Source organism: Mus musculus, chromosome 10 (assembly GCF_000001635.26).
Source record: "Mus musculus strain C57BL/6J chromosome 10, GRCm38.p6 C57BL/6J".
Taxonomy (NCBI): domain Eukaryota; kingdom Metazoa; phylum Chordata; class Mammalia; order Rodentia; family Muridae; genus Mus; species Mus musculus.
In genome coordinates, this window is record NC_000076.6 from 63,148,366 (window position 1) to 63,164,638 (window position 16,273).

A 16,273-nucleotide genomic window follows, 5' to 3' on the forward strand; every position below is an offset into this window, starting at 1 on the left:
CCAGTGGTTACGCGTGATGCACGTCCTGTTTCTCTGTCACCGATCCAAATGACAAAAATTAAACTAGCAATAAACTTGTCAAAAGTTACAAAAACAAACTAGGGGTCAAAGGTAGGAAAAGGAAGGGTGGGCGTGAAACAGAAAAACTAATAAAATAGATTTCCAACACCCAATCCCTCATTATCTTCAAGGGGAAATTCCACTGTGAAATATTTTAAACAGAGGCCACAGTTTAAAATTGGGCAGAAGGGCTGGGGCTATATCTCAGCATGAGAGTTCATGCCAAACATGAGCGAGATTACAGGTTTGATCGCCAGAAGCACAAAAAATTGGACAGATATTGATTGTCAGTAAATGCTTTGTTTAAGTAGTAGCAGTTAGCTGATAGAGAATAGAGATTCCAGGTGAGGATTCCACAGTCGTTCCCATGGATTAGCCTGATACGTAACCTGAAGTCTTGTGACAGCACAGGTAATTCTCAGACATGACTAGATCCTAAAATTAATACAGTTAGATATTCTTTGACAACTAAAGAAGAGCGGGGCCATGAAAACAAATTCACTAAAATAGTTGTGTTAGGGGAAGCTTGGCATCTCAGTACTTTGTGATGGCCGAGTTAAGTGAACTAGATCACTAGATCACGCCAGCACAGCGTTCTCAACTGGTGAATCGGGGTCGCATATCAGTTGTCCTGCATATCAGATATTTACATTATGATTTACAACAACAGCAAAATTGCAGTTATGAAGTAGCTAGGAAAATAATTTTATGGTTTGCAGGGGGTCACCAAAGCATAAGGAACTGTATTAAGGGATTGCGGCATTAGGAAGGTTGAGAACCACTGATCTAGAACTTCCTAGAAGACCATGACAGACAATATGGGTTACTCCTTATGAGAAAGAGCCGTTGTCTTTATTATGTGCCTGGTGGCCTAGCGTAGGTGTACCGTATGACGGCTCTGAGCTTACTTCTGGAATGCCTTTGTCGTGAGAAGAGAATGGTAATGAAACTGTGAACGGTTTCTTCACCCCAGTTACAGATACAGCCTGAGGCTCTGGTTTGTAAAGGACTCACGTGGTCTACAGGTGAATGCTTCCTGGCTCCCACTTCTAGTTCAGTAGTCTCCAAAATATTTAAAAAAAAATATCTTTATACATTCCTGAATCTGATCATAAATTATTTCTTTATTTATTTTGACTAGTACCCTAGTACCAGTCAAGCCTATGGATCAAACCTGTGGCTTTGAGTCAGGTAGGTACAAGTTCTCAATTATCCATAGTCCCAGCCTCTCATCCATTGAGACACAGAGGCTGTGGGGATTGGACTTGACCTGGCATCAAACAAATTCCAAGCCTGGTTTTGAGGAGGGCATGAAAAGGACGGGTGGGAGTAATGGTAGGAGGGAAAATATCTCCAAGGACAGGCTAAAAAAACCTTAACTAGATTCATATCAGATAATGAATTGATATGCAAATTTGAATGTGCTCCACCCACCATCCACCCCTGCCCACTTCTGCAATAACAGTTAGAGTTCATTCAGATCTTTCTGGAAATTTTTATTTTCACTTTGTCTCGACACTAGAGTAACTGCAACGTATTCCCATGTATGTGTGTCTCAAACCACATATGAATGAGTTAAAGGTGAGATGATCTTTACCTGGTTCTGCCATGGATCGAGGTTCTAAAAGAAGAAAAAAACAAATGGCTGTGAGCATTGGTTGGCTGAGAAGCTACATTTCCACAAGAAGCTTTCGGCAGAACCCCAGTGTCTTGCTCACTTGGGGGCGAAGTGATAAGGACAATCTGTCAAGGTTGTGAACTGACCCAGGTACCAGTGACCTCAAGAAGGCTACAGAGGGGCAGCTGGACAGGAGCACACCTGGGTTAACACAGTGAACAATAAGCTTCAGGCCCCCAGGCAAGGAAGAGTGCCAGAGGAGGTGAGATTCAGAAGGACTAGCCTCTATCTATCATCTATCTATCTATCTATCTATCTATCTATCTATCTATCTATCCATCCATCTATCCATGTATGTATATATGTATATATGTATCTATCTATCTATCCATGTATGTATTATGTATGTATGTATGTATCTATCTATCTATCTACCCACCCATGTATGTATATATGTATGTATGTATGTATCTATCCATGTATGTATTATGTATGTATGTATGTATCTATCTATCTATCTACCCACCCATGTATGTATATATGTATGTATGTATGTATCTATCTATCTATCTATCTATCTATCCATCTATCTACCCACCCATGTATGTATATATATATATATATGTATGTATGTATGTATCCATGTATCTATCTATCTATCTATCCATTCATGTACATGTGTATCCATCCATCCATCCATCCATCCATGTATCTATCCATCTATCCATCTATCTATCTATCTATCCATCCATCCATGAATGTATGTATGTATGTATCCATCCAACCATCATCTGTTATGTGCATTCCACAGCATTCATGTGGCGGTCAGAGGACAATATTCAGGAGTCGGCTCTTTCCTTCCATCATGTGGATCTTGGAATCAAACTTGTATCTTAAGGCTTGAAGGCAAGAGCCTCTCTACCTGCTGAACCATCTCACCAGCCCTTGACTTTCTTTACCTAGAAGAAAGCTCATGACATTTGAGAAATATTCCTCCTCGGCTCTGGGCTCTCAAGTGCCTATAAAATGTAGCGTCTTCCTTCTATAAGTTTGTAAACATAAGAGCCTTGGGACATTCCAAAGATTCCTTGAAGGCAGCAAGTTCATTATCCTAAAATTGTTTGGTTTTCCTCAAAGTGCCTACCACAAATTACGGGTGTTCCATATACATTTATCCAATTTCAGGCATTCAATAAATAGCTGTACATATCCCACCCACCTTCTACACAATACACAGAACTCTGAAGTATTTTTCCTTTCTCAGTTAGATGGTATTCAGAATTCTTGCTGTTGTTGCCACCATGCATGTGGAGACTGGAGGAAAGATTGCCAGGAGTCAATGCTCTGCTCGCTCCATTTGGGTCTAGGGATATAGGCAGGCACCCTTATCCACTGAGCCATCTCACTTCCACTGAGCCATCTCACTGGCCCATGGCTTAGACTAGTTTTAAAGGTAACAAAACATATATATATATATCTTAGTGGTAGAGCTCTTGTCTGACATGCAGATCCTGGGTTCAATCTCTAGCACTGCAAGAAAGAAAAAAAATTATAATGGCTGGCAAAATGGCTCAGTGGGTAAAGGCACTTGTCGCCAAGGCCGATTGCCTGATTTCTATCAGCAGGAACCACACAGTGAAAGTGGAGCATCTGCAAGCTGTCCTCCAGCCTCACAGGTGTGCTCTATACATGTATCCAAACATACAGACACAATAAATACATGTAACTAAATTTTAAAATAATACATAAAACTAAGAACAATATAGCAATATGAAAAGATGTCTACAAATTCTGATGGTAAAAAAATCAATTATATTTGGGTGTGGTGGTACATGCTTTTAGTATTAACACTTGAGAGGAAGAGGCAGGGGAATCTCTTATGTTCTACACAATCCCAGGTCAGCCAGAGCTACACATTAAGACCTTGTCTCAAAATGCAAAATCAATTACAAAAAAAGACTGATTTTTAAAAAAGATTTATTTATTTATTATATATAAGTACACCATAGCTGTCTTCAGACACTCCAGAAGAGGGAGTCAGACATCATTACAGATGGTTGTGAGACACCATGTGGTTGCTGGGATTTGAACTCAGAACCTTTGGAAGAGCAGTTAGGGCTCTTAACCACTGAGCCATCTTTTCAGCCCCTGATCTTTTTTAAATTAAAAATATGTATGGAGAAATCTTGGAGAATATATACCAATATACTAATACAATTTATCTTAGGAGACATTCTTTAGTTTAGTTTTGTTTCTGAGAAAGGGCTTTTCTGTGTAGACCTGGCTGTCCTGGAACTCACTGTAGAGACCAGGCTGCCCTCAAACTCTGAGATCAACCTGACTGTGCCTCCTGAGTACTGGGATCAAAGGTGTGTGCCACCATGCCCAGCCTTAGGAGACATTCTTACAAGTGATTTTTATGTTAGTTTAAGAAATTTGAACAGATCTTTTATACATATGGACATTTTTGCCTATATTTATGTCTGTGTACAACATGCTTGCAGTACCCACAGAGACCAAAAGAGAGTGACAGATCTCCTGGAACTAGACTTATAGACAGTTGTGAGTCTCCAACTATGTCCTCTGGAGGAGCAGCCAATGCTCTTAACTGTTAAGCCATTTCTCCAACCTCTTTATATCAGCTTTTTTAAAAAAAACATATATTTAATTTGTTTTTAAAAAACATAAGAACAGACCTATATGAAACCCTTATTTTTAAAGAGTAAAACTATCAGAAAAGCATCAACTTACTCTTCTGTAAGATCCTGAAGTCGGGAGAGTCTTCTATTAATGTCCCTTCTCTGTACCACTCGACTTTCGGAGATGGGGCCCCTTTCACTCTGCACTCAAAGACAACCAGCTGCCCCTCAGAGGCTGACAAGTTCTGCAGCATCTGGGTGAGAGAGAAGTACCGCTATAACCTATGCACTTGGGGACCACACCCCACTCCTGGTTGTTAGGGAGGCCCTCTCCACCCTTGGATTTCTTTCCACAGCTTCTATGTCTCTGGCAGCTTTACCCCAAATATAACACCATCCAACCCTCCCAAGGTTCTTTCCTCATTATTATTCCTCTTTTAAAGATGTATTTAAATGTTTGTTTGTTTATTGTTTGTTTGTTTTATGTATGAGTACACTGTTACTCTCTACAGACTCACCAGAAGAGGGCATTGGATCCCATTATAGATGGTTATAAGCCACCGTGTGGTTGCTGGGATTTGAACTCAGGACCTCTGGAAGAGCAGTCACTGCTCTTCACCTCTGAGCCAGCCACCACCTCCTCATTGTTCTTCTTTATCTCCATTTTGGTGCTAATCAAATTTATTAACTATTAGGTAAGAGTAAAGGAGTTTTTTTAAAACTAATTTCTGCTATTATTTGCTAGTTTTCTTTATTTCTTTACTCATTCACTCCTATAATTTGTGATTTTTTTAAAAACATTTCTTGTCTAACTTATTGTATTTGTCATTGCTCTGACACATTCACAACCCTTGTCTAGTGATGGGGGAACCACCCCCCGCAAACAGCTATGAGCGGTGCCTTACACAAAATAAACACAAACCTACTTACAAATATTACAAAGTAAGGTGGTTTTGGTCACCTGAACAGTTTGCAAGCATGAGTTTTGTAGGTGACAAGGTCTTGCCCCAGTGTCCAAAGGTTGAACTCTGGCTTAATGCATACTTCTGTTGACTCTTAATTCAGAGGTGTCTGTGAATTGGCATCATGATAGCCAGGGGGCGCTGTAGTTCAATGTCAGTATTTTCTTCTTCATAGAGTCCCAAATTTATTTGCTGAAATCATTCGTGACCCAAACAACAGAGTGGTTTCTGAATTGATAAAAGAGCTATTGGACTGAAAAGTCCAGTCATCCCTCACTTCCCCTAGGAAGCAGGCAACATCCATGAGTCACTGTATGCCGTGCTCTTCCCTGACCTCTGAGACAATTCTGCACTCAAAGTCGCCTTTGGGGCCTACGGAAACCTTCAGTGGCAGTCAGAAATCTCTCTGGAATTAATGGAGTTTATATTCCTTCTGAGGCAAACAGGTTAGAAAATAAATCAACTGTCCCCAGTAAAAAGAATAGTGGCAGAAGGGTTTGTACAATTGATATATGGCACGAATTAAAATGGATCTATACAGAATGAAGTCAATCTATACTATACGTTCTAACATGGCTTGTGACTCAGTTCATTTGCTAAGCCGGTCTTCAGCAGAGGGTCTGTGAAACCCTTTTGCAGAAGGACCCTCTTGAGAGGCTGTGTCACAGCTGAGAGAAGCCCCGTCTCATTTTGGTTGTAATTTTTTTCATTTGACAATGAAAGCGGAGACCTGTGATCTATTTGAGAGGTCAGCCAAGACACCCGCAGTGCTACTGTGTACAGAGTAGGCCTGCTAATGTCTACGGTAGGAGGTAGAAGTTCTTCCTAGCAGGGGTCAATACCCAGAAGGGAAGAGTCCAAGGGTGATCTCACAAGCCACTTAGAAATAGTTGCTGAGAGTCAAAGCCATTATTGTTGCAAATTGTAGGGTTTTTTTGTTTGTTTGTTTGTTTGTTTGTTTTGTCTTTTTCTTCCCCGTCTCTGCTACCCCTTGTCTTTTTCTTAAACGTTTATTGGCATCATTTTTTTATTTTTAATTACGTGTATATGTGTATGCTTCTGTAAGTTTATGTGGATGAAGTGGCTTCTGAGGCCAAAAGAAGGCACCAGGGCCTCCTGGAGCTGGAGTTACAAGCTGTGGTGAGCTGCCTGGTGTAGTCCTCTGAACTCTGGTCCTGTAAAGCAGTTCAGACTCTTTACTGCCGAGCCTTTCCTTCAGCCCCACAGCTGAGCCATCTTGCTGGCGCTGTTTTGATTTTGTTTTTTAGAATAAAGTGGCCTTGTTAGGTAGCTGAGGATGACCTTGAACTCTTGATTCTCCCGCCTCCATCTCCTGAGGGCTGAGAATCAGAGGCGTGCACCACTAGGCCTGGTAAATCCAAGGTCTTCTACAAAGTCTCATAAAGAGATGTGTCTACTCACACATAGAGATTAGTTAGGTAAGCCATTAGGGCATGGTGTGGATGATGCTGCTTTAGTCAGGGCAGTAGACCCCAGGCATCCTCTGATGCTGTGATGCTGATGTGGATTATACAATGTGTCTCCCTAAACAGTCGATACAATGTATCTCCCTAAACATTCACATGTTAGAAGCTTCTTCCCTCAGGTGACAGTGTTAAGAGGTAGTGAGACCATCAAGAGGCGACTTGAGAGGTCGTTACTGGCTCCTTTTCTCTTCCTTTCTTTTTTTTTTTTTTCCAAACGAACTTTTATGTATGGTGTTCGCCTGTGTGTGTATGTCTGGAGAGCACAGATCTATGCCTGGTGCTCAGGGAGGCCAGAGGAGGGTGCTGGATCCTCCTCTAGAGCTGGAGCTATGGATGGTTGTGAGCCGTTGTGTGGGAGCTGGAGACAGGGCACAGGTCCTCTGGAAAAGCAGCAAGTGCTCTTAACCACCGAGCCATCTCTCCAGTCCCTTCTTTTTTTCTTTTAAAACCCTGTCTCTCTGCATGATTCTCTTCCTATTCTCCGCCACAAGATCATCACCAGAGCTAAGGCAATACCACTGTTAGACCCTTGAAATGCCAAACCTCTTAGGTACACAAACCTCTTTCCTGTATAAAGGACCCAGCCTTTGGTATTCCATTGTAGGAGCAAAACCCAAACAAATACACACAAGGAGCACAGACTTGGCTGCGTTCATTTCATTTCAGTCAAGCTAAATGAGACAGTCCCCAACTGAGGAAGCCCAAGTTAATCTTTATTGGAAATTATGGATCTGAAATAAAGTCACTATAGTCCAAAGTCCTCATTCCTCTGAGGTCAAAACAATGGTCAAAGTGCAAATCTTCGGTTTGTTTTTGTTTTTGTTTTTTTGTTTTTTGTCACCACAGAGTTTGAGTTCATTCATTACACACCCGACAGTCTGGAGAGTCTCTGTGACCAGGCAGCCCTGAGCCCTTTGTCCCTGCTCTTCCTGAAGATATTCCAAGAATGGAAGCATTTAATGCAGAAGAGATTTGGAAACATGCCTGCTTTGCCCTGCCTGATAGCAGCAGTGCTGTAAATGGGTGTTCCTGCTTAGTGGATCTTGCCTGGCAGGCTCAACGCAAAGATGCCTTCACAAACAGCTTTTCAGCCAGGCATAGTGACACCCTTTAACCCCAGCACTTGGGAGGCAGAGGCAGTTGTATCTCTGTGAGTTTGAGGCCAGCCTGGTCTATGTAGTGAATTCTAGGGCAACCAGAGCTATATAGTGAGACTCTGTTTTTAAAAGCAATCAAACAAACAAGCACCCAGCCAACAAAACAAAACAGTAACAGAAATAGCATCTCTCTTATTGGTTAAAATACATTATCAGTTAGGAGCACTTGTTCTTGCAGAGAACTAAAGCTTGATTCCCAGTATCCACATTGTGACTCACAATTGTCTCTAGCTCCAGTTCTAGGGAGTCTGCTGCCCTCTTCTGGCCTCCTTGGATGCAGGTATGGATGGAGTGCACATACATATATACAGATAAAATACAAAACACTCATCTGCATAAGATAAAATATTTTTACGTATAGCTCCAAGGTTCATGTTGTTATTTATCTTTTTAAATCCAGATGTTTCAGTCTCTTTAGGCATGAAGCACAGAAATGTGTGTAGTGCCTTAGGCTGTAGTTGGTCCAAAAAAAAGAGCTTAGTGATATAAACCAATGGGAGATGTCGAGAGGGCTCAGCAGGCAAAGGTGCTTGCCACTAAGCCTGAGGATATGAGTTTGATTCCAGGACCTACATGGTGGGAGGAGAAAACAGATTCTCATAAGTTGTCCTCTGACTGCCACACTTGTGCTATGACAGTTTGGTTGTCATGGGTGGCCCGGGCTAAGGATGCAGAAAAGTCTCTGGAACTGGTGGGCTGGGAAGAGGGATGGTGAAGCCTTGAGAAATCTGGATCTGGCCACTGGCCCAGTTATTTCAGGGTTTCCTGCCTCTGCTGTTATATAATGTAGGGCTCTTCAAATTCTCCCTTCCCCTGCCCCCTTTCGATCTTCAAGTTACTGCTGAAGCCGCCAGAGCTAGGGCTGAGGCAGCCTTGAAAGCCAGCCAGGGCAGCTGCTGTTGAGTGGGAGGTGACAGGAGCAAGATTCTAATTTGGTCACCTCCCTCCCTCCACACTCAAGACGTGTGAGTGCTGTTCTCTTCCTAAGTAGAGTGAAATGTTTTTGATGTTGCAAAGAGGAGGAGGAAGGGTGGTCTAGCTCCATACACAGAGTGTTTCAAAACACAGGAAGGGTGCTGAGATGGCTCAAAGGGAAAGGGTACTTGTTGCCGAGGCTGAAACCTCAATCCCATCCCTGAAACCTACAGGGTAGAGGGACAGTCCATGCCAAAGAAGTGAATACATGTGAAAAATAGAAACAAGGCATAGAGGGTGGGCTGAGGATGTAACTCTGTTGGTAGAGAGGTTGCCTAGCAGGTACAAAGGCCTGGGTTGAATTCCCAGCAGCTGCATAAAAGCAGGTGTGCTCACGGATACATTGTAACCCTGGTACTCAGCAGGTGGAAGCAAGACCAGGAGTTCAAAGTCGTCCACTGCTACTTAGAGAGTTTGAGGTCAGCCTGAGGCTTTGCCTACACCGACAACAAAGCAGGGGCTAGGGATGTAGCTCAGTGGCAGAGCACTTACCCAGCATTCACAAGCACATGGTCATCTCACAACAAGCCAACCAATGGCACCGGCACTCTGTATGAATAAGCATATAGGCACCCATGGTCTGCTCTAACAATGCCACCATTTGGTAGGGCCATTCTCCTTTTCACTTAAATCTTCTATAAGAAGAATATACAGGCTGGGTAGTGGTGGTCCACATCTTTAATCCCGGCCCTCTGGAGGCAGAGGCAGGTGGAGTTCGAAGCCAGCCTGGTCTACAGTGCAAGTTCCCAGACAGCCAGGGCTATACAGAGAAACCTGGTCTTGAAAGTCAGCACTCCGCCCCCCCCCAATAAAATTTAAAAAATGAAGATAAGCATTTTCTATCACCAGGACAAAAAGGAGTTAAATAAAACTCCACTCTCTATTCACTGCTTTTAAAAATAAAATTGCTGTCTTGCCATAATTGGCAAAGAAATGCTTTGTTAGGCTGTATAGAAAATGAGTCACAGGAGCTGTCCGGCCAGAAGTCCCTAAAGAGGTAAACAGAGACGGAATAACCTGGACCGATGTATGCAAATCACCTGCTATCAGTGCTCGGTGGCGTAATACCATCCTTGGTAACTGTGACTCAGATATTCGCTAATGACCCTGGCAGTGACGGTGACCTCAATCGTGCCCTCACTGACGGAAACTAACGCAAGCACACTGGGGCTGATAAGTCTCTCTGGAATCTGAACCCCAGCCTATCCTGGTGCCCCACGTCCCTGGGCAATCCTGATCCCATTTATGGAGGTAAAAGCCTACATGCAGCGGGCAGAGAAAGCCTCCTCGTAGCTCCCATCTGTGTACCAAGAACTGATTTCCTACCAGCAAGCTAACATTTTAGACTTCACCGTGTCTAATGATCAATTAATTTCCCCATTTTTATGTCAAAGGCATTTGTGTCTGCCACCTAGAACATCTAATTAGAAAGAGGCAACCAGAGACACCTCAGTTAAAGCAGTTAGAATGGGTGCTATGAGTGACTTTGAGAACTAAGTATAAAGAATTAGTATTAAAGGGTCCTATCTGACTCCCTCTGTGCGTCTCTGTCTGTGTCTTCTTCTCTCTCTTTCTTGCTCTCTCTCATGTTGAGGGTTAAACCCAGAGCTTTGTGCTTCCTAGGCAAGTACCTAACCACTGATCTACACCCTGAACCCAGATTTTTTTAAAGGAAAGAAAGAAAGAAGGAAAGAAAGAAAGAAAGGAAGGAAGGAAGGAAGGAAGGAAGGAAGAAAGAAAGAAAGAAAGAAAGAAAGAAAGAAAGAAAGAAAGAAAGAAAGAAAGAAAGAGAGAGAGAAAAGTAGCTGTTTTGGAACTTAGCTTTTGAGAAAGAATCTTTCTATGTAGCCCAGTCTGGCCTTGAACAGCCTCTCTCTGTCTCGGCCTCCTGACTGTTAGGAATATAGGCGTGCATCCTTGTCCCAGATTGCCCCTTTGTAAACTTCTATCTGCATATTACACATAGCTTTCAGGATGACTGGGAAATATAAACAGCTTTGTCTGTGTTGAATGTACAAGGCACGTGCTCTGAGCAGAGTGAATCTTAGTACACCTAAGCTTTGAAATCGGGAGGTGGTAGGTGCTGAGAATGGGAAGACAGGAGACTTTTGGGATCAGATGTGTATTTGGTGGTTTGGCTACTTTTAGCCAAAGAGTTAGCACTGTCTCTAACCTGTAATAAATGGACATGATATACTGCTTTATTTATATGACACTTTTATGCCATATCTTAAAACTATATGACTTAGCAGTGCCAATAAGAGATGACAAAAATAGGTTTACTGTCACACAGACATATATATATATACACACACACACATATATACACACCTGTACATAAACACATACACATATATCACACATATACACATACGCACATATATACACAGTGACATATGCACAGCTGTACATATACACACATACATCACACATATACACACAGATACAAATATGCACACACACACACACACACACACACACACACACACAGAGTCCATCCACAATTCCACTCCACAATTTCTCTTCAGAGTCTTGTATCTACTAAATCATGACATGTTGTTTTCCTACTTCCAGTCTTTCACAGTCGTGAGGCTGAAACACCAGAGGCAGAATATTAAGTGAATCTTAAAAAAAAAAAAAAAGGCTACTTTATTCACATAAGGAAATGTGTCTAATTGACATGGAAATCACTCTAGACTCCATGATGACAGAGATCCCTCTAGAATCCATGATGAGTTTGGGGAAGCCATCTTGAAAGATCTCATCCAATAAGGCAGAGCTCCCCTTCTGGGACAGTTGTGGATCTAGCAAGGGTTATCGGTACTGCTAGAAAAGACCACATTTGCCATTTTTCTTAAAACGGGGCTTCCTCGTCTTGGGCATTCTAGAGATTTGGGGATAGATAATTCTTTGCTGGAGGGCAGGGACTGGTACCCTGTACACTCACTGTAGGGTGTTTAACAATATCTCTGCATACCATTAGCAGGGCCTGCTCATGTGACAACCAAGTGTTTCCAGATATTACTAATGACCCACGGAGAACAAACTTAACCACAATTAATATCTGTGGCTCCAGCCATATTTCTTTTAGAAAAAAAATCTCCTTGGAACTACATGCATTGCATACTAAGAAGAAAATCATGGAGACACATTTAGTTTTCAAAATATAAAAAATCCGATGTGATTTATTTCTCACCTTTGAACTCATTGTCTTGGGCAACGGTGTGTGTTGCACATAGGCTCTCAGTGTTAGAAGTGGGAAACCTGTTCTGACTCCTAATCCGACCATTACTCAGGCTGCGACACTGGCTGAATTTTAGTTTCATCTCTCTGACCCTCCCTTAGCGTTTCCCTTCGTAAACGAAAGCCTCTGACTGAATTTTCAAGTTCAAAACACAAAGACTGGGGGATTTGGAATTTGATGATTCCACAGTCGCTAATACCACGGAATAGAAGAGCAAGCTCTGTGTCCTAAGCCAGGCTTTATGTTAAATCTCTGAAGATCACTTAGCTCTGTTTCCTTGAGCACCAAAGTCAACCCCCTAACCGGATTCACCTGAAAGTCGGGATCCATGCAGAATCCTGTCACGTGATCTCCCTGTCACGTGAGCGCCAGGAGTGCCCGTTTTACAGCCTTTAGAATGGTCAGAAAGGTCAGTGTGGTTAGCAGTGAGTGCATTTCCCTCATTATGGAAAGTGTCATTAGAAATCAGAGACTCGGATGATGTGGAGCTGCATAGTCTACCGCCTGAGGAACAACCTGTTTAAGTTTTATGGTCGCTTCTGTGATACGTATCTTACCAGTGATGCGCCGTCTGTGAGATTGCAGTGGCAGGAAACACAAAGAGAACGTGAAAGACTATTACCCAGTCAGAGCAGGCCTGACTGACAAGACCACCGCGGCAGTTCAACAAGGAAAGATACCCCCAGCTCCATTCCCTGCTCCTGTCCTGCAGGGACCATGGCCCCACCTCTCCTCAGTCTCCAGGGTCCTGGCATGCTGCCTACATCCCACATGATAGACCCTCCCATGATGCCAATGAGGGGCCCTCCTCCTCTGGGATGATGCCCATGGGACCTGCTCTAAGAACAAGGCCATCCATGGGAGACTTCATCTCTGTGATGCCCGGGCCTCCCCAGCCTGTCCTGTGAGGGTGGCCACTCTGCCTGGTGTGACTCGGCAGACAGATAAAGAGCAGACGGTTCTTTATCAGTTTTGTGTTTCTTGTTCTGTTTCACCAGGAGATTGCTGCTGTGCTGAGCCTGAGAGGTTTTTTTTTCCTAGCTGCCTGACGAGGAAAACTCCACCACCATCACCACCCCTTCCTAACAAAATAGTTTTGGAAGGGAGAAGCGAGATTTAAAAAAAAAAAAAAAAAAAAAAAAGTGCAGTTTACACTTGTAGTGTGAAAGTTGGAAATAAAATTGTCAGCTGTTTTAGTAAAAAGAAAGGAAGGAAGGAAGGAGAAAAGGAAGAAGGAAGAAGGGGAAGAAGAGGAGAAATAGGACAAAGAGGAGGAGGAGGAAGAGGAAGAGAGAAAGAAGAGGAGAAGGAGAAGAAGAAAATCTGAGAGACTCAGACGTGGGCTGGGATGTAGCTTAGCTGATGGAGTCTTGCCTAGCGCACACAAGGCCCTGAGCTCAGTTCCTAGCAATGAATAAATTGGATGCAGCGGTACACACCTATCACCTCAGTACTCAAAATATTGAGGTAAAAAGAGTCAGAAGTTCAAGGCCATCTTAAAATACATAGTAAGTTCAAGGCCTGTCTGGGATATATGTAATCCTAGCTCAAAAAGGTAAAATGAAACCAATAAACCTAGACCTAGCTGTAACACCATAGAAACTTCTGAAACACAAAGATAGTCCTACACTGTAATCCCAAAAGACAAATCCTGAGATAAACTGCTGGTCTGGTGTTTAAAGCCCTGCCAGAGAGAGAAGTCTTATTTAGTTACCTTCGTAAACACTGGCGCTGCAATGATGGGCTTCCCGTTCAGGCCTTGCAAATAGTTGGTAGGACTCTGACACTGTTAGAGAGAATCAGCAATACAGTCGCCATTACCAATGTTACTAAATGTTACTAAAGATAACACATCTACAGGCCTTGCCACCTCAAGTCAAAAACCTTGTTTTCTAAATGCATTAATCATAGACTTGAGATCGTAGACCAAATCTATTGCAGTTCTTCCTAGGTCAGGCTGGCTGTAAAATACACTTTCCCAACCCCCTGTAGGTCTGTAGGTAGCCTTAGCCTGAAGAGGGCTTATCAAGTCGCTGGGGCTGCACAAATCACAATCTAAAGACCAATGTATTTGGATTCAAAGTTGACTTCTACATTACTGAAGAGGTCAGATAAGTAATCCTGAATATTTTTTTTAAGTTGTAGATCAATACTTTAAAATATATTTATTTAGATCATCGTTAACACGCAGCAGATATACTTAGAAAGTATAATTTCATATTTTAAAGTATGTGCACAGATAAATATTTTAAAATATGAATAAAAGATGGCTGGAAGTCTGTCTCCCTAGCAATTATTACTGTAGACTGGAGATTTATCTGAGGAACAGGAGTTAGAGATAGAACCTTGACTGTAGTTGATTTTTTAAAAAAAAGATTTTATTTTAGTTTTAGCTATGTGTATAGGTCTATATCTCTGTTTGTGCACATGCCTGTCAGTATCCATGGAAGCCAAAAGAGGCAGCTGGATCCCCAGGAACTGGGATTACAGTTGGTTGTGAGTTCAAAGTAGGTGCTGGGGCCTGAATCAGGTCCTCTGCAAGAGCAATACTCGATCTTAACCATTGAGCCATTTTCTCCAGCTCTGCCTAAAGTTTTTCCTTAATATGCTTCTATACATTGGGTGTTTTCTAATAAATATCACCACTAACTTGAAAGATGTCTTTATTATTTTCCTAAAACAACAAACCCACCAACTTCTGCTTGTCTTAGTAAGGAGAATCATTCCAAGTTCCATGAAAGAAAGGAAAGATGTAGGTCCATTGGTTCACATGTGATTGACACTTTTTATAAAACCAGGGTATCGGGGATTAACCTGTCAAGTGTCTTTTTTTCTATGATGTTTCCCCAAGGAGTTGGGGACTAGGTTCCCAAGGCTGTCAGAAGCCACGAGCTCTTGCAGCAGAAGGACACAGTGATTATCTTAATGATAGATTACACACGAGGAGCATGACCCTGCCATGCAAGGTGGTCACGGTCACTTGTGCTCGACCTAGATTCTTGTACCTGCTGGACGGTGGACACTCTGGGCTGGGCCGCCAAAGGCTGGGCTTCTGCTGCTGGAGGAATGGCTGCAGAGGTGGTGGGAGGTGAGGACACCTCATTTGGCTTCTGGATTCTGAGGAATTATTAAAATATAGATTACAAAACAGAACTATATGTTCATGACAAGTCTCTTGGCAAAATCAGTGATGTCAGCAGTGCTTACAGTTGGACATGGTCTTTGACACTATCCTATGAGCATCCACCCACATTCCATTGCTATATAATCTACTGGGCAATGCACACACGAAGACAACTTCCATAGTCTTGGGTTCCTAGCTTGGGGCACAGCTGGCGAATCAGATACATCAGCAGTGACCCGAGGCTCACACGTGATGGACACGGTGCAGGCTGCAGATGATTTATAAAGATTTATTTTGCTGTCACTGTCTCTATTTCTTTCTCACTTCTTTTCTTTTCTCTTCTTTTCTTTTCTCTTCTTTTCTTATTTTCCCTACCTCCCTCCCTCTCTCCATTCTTTGTTTTTTTTTTTCCTTTTCTTTTTCTTTTTTAAAGACAGGGTTTCACTGTGTAAGCCAGGTTGGCCTTGAAGCTACAGAAATCCACTTGCCTCTGCCTCTCCAGTGCTGGGATTAAAGGTCTATACCACTAAATTTAGCTCTCTTTCGCTCTTGCTCTTGCTCTCCCTCTCCCTCTTCTCCTTCTCTCTCCCTCTCCTCCTTCCCTCTTCCCTCTCCCCCTCCCTCCCCTCTCCCTCCCCCCTCCTCCTCCTTCTCCCCTCCCCTTCTCCTCTGTCTTTCTGCTGGCTTTGAACTGGCTACATAGCTGAGGGGGACCTTGACCTTCTGATAATTCTACATTTACCTTCTGAATGCTCTATGAATGCTCTAATTAGAGGCATGAGCCCCTATGCCTGTTTTATGTGGTGATGGGAATCAAATCCAGGGTTTTGTGCTAACTGGGCAAGCAAACCACCAATGGCTTCTTCTCTTCCCGTCTCAAGCAAGAAAAGAAGGGGGGGGGGGTGAGCCCAGGCTTTATAAATCTTTATTTCTTGGATTTTCCCTGGCAAAAATAAAAATATTCTAAAGTCAACAAGCTCTTCAAATGTACACAAGTTAAAGAGATT

The 16,273-nt window shown here is 42.7% G+C and overlaps 1 protein-coding gene across 1 annotated transcript in view; it reads right to left on the bottom strand.

Moving 5' to 3' along the window:
- Mypn (myopalladin) overlaps positions 1-16,273 on the bottom strand; it is an 88,158-nt gene that overhangs the window by 32,571 nt on the left and 39,314 nt on the right. The window contains exons 5-8 of the mRNA NM_182992.2: positions 15,148-15,259; positions 13,857-13,928; positions 4,430-4,571; positions 1,658-1,681 (exon numbers count right to left, since the gene is read on the bottom strand). Of these exons, the coding sequence (NP_892037.2) occupies positions 1,658-1,681; positions 4,430-4,571; positions 13,857-13,928; positions 15,148-15,259 (350 nt within the window). The remainder of the gene's footprint in view (positions 1-1,657; positions 1,682-4,429; positions 4,572-13,856; positions 13,929-15,147; positions 15,260-16,273) is intronic.